Source organism: Capra hircus, chromosome 7, assembly GCF_001704415.2.
Source record: "Capra hircus breed San Clemente chromosome 7, ASM170441v1, whole genome shotgun sequence".
In the NCBI taxonomy this organism is placed as follows: Eukaryota; Metazoa; Chordata; class Mammalia; order Artiodactyla; family Bovidae; genus Capra; species Capra hircus.
Window position 1 is genome coordinate 63,193,253 of NC_030814.1, and position 6,649 is coordinate 63,199,901.

General features: G+C 45.6%; 1 protein-coding gene across 1 annotated transcript; it reads left to right on the top strand.

Annotated features, from left to right (window-relative positions):
• On the top strand, positions 1,182–4,072 carry IL9 (interleukin 9). The gene is made up of 5 exons (XM_005682959.2): positions 1,182–1,350; positions 1,466–1,501; positions 1,586–1,618; positions 2,601–2,732; positions 3,962–4,072. The coding sequence occupies exons 1-5, from the start codon at positions 1,237–1,239 to the stop codon at positions 4,070–4,072; spliced, it is 426 nt and encodes a 141-aa protein (XP_005683016.1). The 5' UTR covers positions 1,182–1,236.

Sequence of the window (6,649 nt, forward strand, 5' to 3'; positions counted from 1 at the left end):
ACACACACACATACACACACACACACACACACACACATACAGACACACACACAGGGAAGCAGGAGAGTCAAAATATGAAGGTCTGGACCTGGAGGTCAGACGTCTGGGTTTGAAGACAAAATTTGTTGCTTTCTGGCTGTGTGCTTTTGGGCAAATTTGGTTTTGGGCAAATTGCCTCTCTGTGACTAGTTTCCCCATCTATAAAATAAAATAATGAGGATAATTATACTGCGTACTACTTAAGGACACAGTAAGACTGCTTTTTGGCTCATGGCGATAAGAACAGCTTCGCCAAAAAATCTAGAAGGTAAGCTGCAGTCAGTGTATTAAAAGATTTCAAAAGGAGATGACACGTTAGTACGAACCTCATTTGATGGCTGTATGCATTACATGGCTTAATTTCCATAAAGCGCTTAGAATTGTGGCTAGTATGTACTGAGTACTCGATAACTGTTAACTATTGTCTTATTTCGAGCACAGAGTTTCTAGCTGGATGTTGCACAGTGCTATGGACGTTCCTTAAAGACGCCAAGGGATCCTCCAGGCCGGTTTTAACAGGCGTTGTTGCCACATTCCTGTGCCTTAGTTGAAGACTTCCTCCTTCAGTCACTTGTTCAAAGATGCATTTCATCTGTGTGAGGCAGAGACTCTGGCCCCAGGCATGGAAGCCAAGGTTAAGATTGGGGAGCAGAATATAGTTAGACTGAAGTAGTAATGATGCAATGATGTGTCTGAGCTTGCAAAACCCTGATGACAGGACAACTCTCCTGCGCTATTTCTCATCTTCCCCGCCCCGCCCTCCTTCGTTAGAATACCAATGACTGGCTATTATATCAGCATTTCCAATAAAGTAAAAAGGGGGAAATACAGACAGGCTTCATGGAAAGTATTTTCACTCTCACAACCAGAACCTTAAAAAAATTATCGTTTTAAGATCTTTAGCTTTTCCTACAGCATTGTGGCACCTAACTTTTTGAAAAGCATCATTTCTGAGGAATGATACTTTCTGGGACAACGTAACATAGTCTTCGCCAAGTGACTCAGTTTGAGATATATGTATACATACACAATTTTTTTCCAATGTCAGGTGGCCCAAACTTACAGAGAAAAAGTGGGCATTGGTATCAGTTTGATGTCAGGGTTTTCCCATGTTAGTGGCTTTAAATACAACGTGATCTGAAGGCATCTGAAGGCATTTGAAATCATTTGAAGACTAAGCTCCAGCTCTGTGTCAAGATGCTCCTGGCTGTGGTCCTTGCCTCTGCCCTGTTCCTCTGCTCTTCAGCCAGCCAGGGGTGTTTCACCTATGTGGGAGTCAAGAACATTGTGTACCTCATCGACAACCTGCAGGTAAGATGCAAAGGCGGGGCGCCAGTGGGAAAGGCAGCTATTGAAAATTGAACTGAAATATAAGAGGATGAACGACATACCACTCTTCATGGGTTCTTGTTTCTCTACTTTTTAGAAAGACACATCTTCAAACTGCAGCTGCAGCACCGATGTAAGTAGATGCTCTTAAGAACTTTCGAAACTGATTTTAATATTCTCATCTGGGATCTTCACATCTGAAATTCCTCTTTTGCAGGCGGCTGATTGTTTGTGTCTGCCCATTTCCTCTGTAAGTACAGTAAAAGTGAATTATCTTGATCTTGTTTTATCTTAAGCTTTTAAGTCAAAATTGTTCGATTTGATGTATTTTAAGTAAGAAAGTGTGACTTCATTACAATCATTACAGATTAGTAACAATTTTGAAAACCTTTCAAAATCTTGAAATTCTATACTGTACACATTTCTTTGCATTTAGTCTCCTTGAGAAGTCTGAACACCTTTCAATAAAAAGAATCTTGAATGTGTTTCGAGATTAGTGGCCATGTGCACAATTAAATCAGTCTGGGACTGAGAATAGAATAAGTGATGTCATTCGTAGCTCATTGTTTTCTAATCCACTTACTGGTAACTCCAGGGTTGCAAAACAATGTAGATAAAATGACAGCCCTTTGTCCTTCCTCTGGCCTCAACTGTTCATATGCTCTGTCTTCTCCCTCTGTCTGTCCCTCCCTGCTTCTCTCCTTCCCTCCCTGTACTTCTCTTCAGCTGATTTATAGTGGTTATTGCAAGGTTTGAAGGCTGACCTCCGGGAGGATAGGGTGTCTGAGATTGCGGGTGGAGGGGAAGTAAAAAGGGTTTCCGGGGAGGAAAGCTTCTGAGGAGGAACCACACATTTATGGCCTAGCCCATCCCCTGGGTTTATAATCCACATTTTCAGCTGCTGCTGAAACAATGGTGGTGGTGGTTTAGTTGCTATGTCACGTCCAACACTTGCGATCCCGTGGATGCAAGGCTCCTCTGTCCATGGGATTCTCCAGGCAAGAATACTAGAGTGGGTTGCCATTGCCCTCTCCAGGGGATCTTCCCAACCCAGGGATCGAACTCGCATCTCTTGGATGGGCAGGCGGATTCTTTACCACTGAGCCACCTGGGAAGCCCAAGTTTAGATTACACTGGTTAAATTAAAATCGCCTCTAAAAGCATTCTCTTTGTGATTCCTACTCAAAACTGCCTCTAGGTGTTTCTTTTCCTAACTCCCTGTTATTCACCAGGGCAACTGCTCCACAGCATGCTTCCAAGAGGGCCTGTCACAGCTGAGCAACTCCACAGTGAGCACGAGATTCCCCCTGATTCTCAACCAGGTGAAGAGAATAGTCGTAGCCCTCAAGAGCAACAAGTGTGGAGTAAGTGTGTTTTTATCTGCGATGTGCTCTGGTTAGTTATTTCTGTGTGAATGTCGATGCCAACTCCACCTGAATGAGAAAGGGTGATAAGGTTGGCACTGGTAGTTCAGGGTTGATTAGAGACATCTAAGAAACCTATTCAGAACAAGAGAATTAATGTGAGCTCTGCCTGGAGGCCATGGGATCCCAGAATCAGACACAGCTGAGCAACTGAACTGAACTAAACTGCCCGGATGGCTCATCGTTCCATCTCATTTTAAAAAAACACTCACCTCCCTGTTGGCTTTTACTTCTCTCCACCTCTTGAATAATGAAAGAATCTAGCCACATTGTAATTAGAAGCTAAATCTTGAGAATCAGGGCTATAGCCCCATACCATTCTAAATTATCCTAGAGATTCATTTAGCTGTGTAGATGATGTGACCTGTAAGTTACAGGTTTTCTTTCCACTGAACAGGGAGGTGTTTAAAGGAAGACACATCCACATCCAGGTGGAAGCTTGTCACGTGCCCTAAATGCCTGTATGTATATATATATATATATATACATATATACACCCTAGACCCTGGAGGAAAGGGCAGGGGGTAAACTATTTCATCACTGTTGCTACAAGGGCCTCTCCTCACTCAGTTACTGGCTTGCAGAGGATTCTGCCATCAATAGCATGCCGTTCTAGATGCCTCATTTATACCATTTCCCTGAATACCTGCCTTAATGACAACTGTCAGACTTACACCCTGTGCTGTGAAGGAGGAAACTGACGCTCAGTGAGGTTAACTGATTTGCCCAAGGCCACATGTTCAACAAACGGCAGTGTTGAGATTTGAACTCTGGTCTATAAAACGACCAAATCCTGTTCTTAGTCATTGTGCTATAAAACAACCTTGGAAGGACAACCAAACAGGACAACAACAAAATTTTAAGCCTCAAAGTATCTCAAGAAGACATCCTCTAATAAGATTTAGGACCCCTTGATAAGGGTGTGCGTGTGTGGCAAGCAGGCACCTGAAATCCTACCACAAAGTCAAGCATCTGTGCCACCTACACTAATGTTAGCCCTGGAGCCTCACTCATTTGCTCCTTACCTCAAGCCCCTTACTGCCTGCACACCCTCCGTCCCAAAGACCACCCCTCTCCTGCTCACCAGGTTCTAGGCAGGGCAGTTTCTGGGGTTGCTGGGCTCCATACTGTCCTAGTCACTCTGCCTTTTTCAACTTTTATCCCCACAGTCTTTTGCCTGTGAACAGCCATGCAACCAAACCACAACAGGCAACACGCTGACATTTCTGAAGACTCTGCTGGAAAGTTTCCAGAATGAAAATATGAGAGGCAAAGTGTGAAGCTGAAATGTTATTTATTCTATTTATTGAATTTAGAAAGCCTCCTCTTTAAGTTGTTATAATTTAAAAAATCAAATAAGCCATGTTAAATCAAAATCAGCTATAATAATTTGTTTAAAATTTTATGTGTTTATTTTGGAATAAATAGATATGGGAAAAAAGCTCAACCTGGTCTGCAAGTGCTTATTTGTTCCCTGATGCTCAGAACAAAGAAAGCTACGAGCTCTGTCAATGAGCTGATGGGTCAAGTGAAAGTGAAAAGTGTTGATCGCTCAGTTGTGTCTGACTGTGACCCCATGGACTGTAGCCCATCAGGCTCCTCTGTCCATGGAACTCTTCTGGCAAGAACATTGGAGTGGGTAGCCATTCCCTTCTCCAAGGGATCTTCCTGACTCAGGGATCGAACCCAGGTCTCCTGCATTGCAGGCATATTGTTTACTGTTTGAGCCACCAGGGAAGCTCCTGATGGATCAAATACTCCTGTAATAACTGTAAGGCTTATTCCCTGGACAAAAACTTGAAGCCTCACGAACTGTGTCTGGGGTTGTTAGAAAGGGTACATGGGAGTGGGCAGACAGTATGAGGGTGTTGTAGGGGAGGCCAGAGGCAGAACTGAGGTACCCTATCTATGGGTTCTGTTGGAGGGATGTTCAGGGCACTGCCAAGGCATTTGGGGTCCTGAAAAGCCAACTATGTATCTGAAATGGGAGAAGGCAGCAGTTTGGTCAGGCCAGGAGATGAAGGACACCCAAGAACGTGGGCATGTGTGTTTGTAAGAGAGGAAAGCCCTTGACCAAGCTGAAGAAGCAGATGATCTGGGCCAGAGCAGAAAGCAGAGAAACCCTGGGGTCAACATAGTCACCCACTCCCCTGAAGGAGCCTCAGTTAGCACCCACCTTCTGCCAGATGCAGTGCCAAGCTGGGGTGCAGAGCTTCATGGGGGTGTACTGCAGCAATGGTTGAACTAGGTTGTCTGGCTGCCATGGTGTGACTGTAGCTATCTGTCAATTTTATGTGTCAACTTGACCAGGCCTGGCATGCCCCGATATTTGACTAAACGCTATTCTGAGTTTATGAGGGTGTTTCCGGAAGAGGTGAGCACCTGAATTGGTAGATCGGATTAAGCGGATGCTCTCCTAGTGTGGGTGGGCCCCATCCAATCCACTGAGGGCCTGAAGAGAACACAAAGGAAAGGTAAGGAGAACTCACACTCCGCCCGACAGCTTGAGCTGGGACACTGGTCTCCTAACACTCGGACCAGGACTCACACCACCAGCTGCCCGGCTTCTCAGGCCTTTGACTTGGATTAGAACTACACCACCAGCTTCCTGGTCCTCCAGCCTGGAGACGGCAGAGAGGGGAACTCCTCAGCCTCCATAATTGCATTAGCCAATCCCTTATAATAAAGCTATCTGTCTATCTGCCTGTCTATCCATCCATCCACCTATCCATCAATCTTACTGGTTCTGTTTCTCTAGAGAACTCTGACTATTAAACCATCCATCTCCTGCCTGCCAATGCAGGAGATGTTAAAAAAGTGAGGGTTCCATCCCTGGGTCAGGAAGATCCCTTGGAGTTGGGCCTGGCAACCCACTCCAGTATTCTTGCCTGGAGAATCCCATGGACAGAGGAGCCTGGTGGGCTATGGTCCATAGGGTTGCAAAGAGTCAGGCACGACTGAAGTGACTTAGCACGCACACACCTTAATACTCAACCTACCACCCCCCCAAATCAGTACTTCTGATTCTGTTTCTATGCCACAGTGCTCACCACCTTCTAGGATGCTCTCTCGTGTACTAATTCATCATGGTCACTGTTTACTGTCCTGAGGACAGAGAACTTGGTGTTGCTCACGTTTGTGTCCTGAATGCCTATCTTGGGCCTGTCCTGCTCGTGCCCTGGAGGAGGTGCTCTATAAATATTGACTGAATGGATGAAACGCCTTTAAGGTGAAAAGCAAAGGACAAAGTTGTATGTGGACAGGGAATGTGCCCACCTGTAGAAGAATGGTACCCAGAGCATACTATACAAGCTCAGAAAGGTGAATTCCATTCAAACACCCCCAGGAGGGCCCACAGCATGGGATTCACATGGCCTGGCCCCTTGCGGGTGGTGGTGGAGGGGGCAGCCTGCCAGCATCCCTCCTGCTTGGCCTCCCTGGCTCTGTGTGATAGGCAGGAAGGAGGCAGGGTGAAGGGTCTTGGGGTTGGGGTGGTGTGGCAATCAGAATGGCTTTTTCCGCACTGCCTGAAGGCTCAGAGGCTTGGGAAGATCTTAGAGGAATCTAATCAGGGCAGTATTTTTCTAGGTACTGGCAAAATTAAAATGGTTTCTTTTTCCTACGAGTCTAGACCATCCTTCAGTACTTCTGATGTCAATAATACGTAAAGCTCAGAGCAGCAAGAGCCAGGATTCCTCAAAGGGATTTCCTCAAAGGAATTTCCATCAGTTACAATGTCAAGCAATATCCAACATGACCTGCACAACAAATAGGCCTTGGCCAGAGATGAGGTTCCCTAATGATGTGGGCAGCATGGTCCCTGTAGCCATCCAGCATGGTTAGCAACGGGGTTGGCA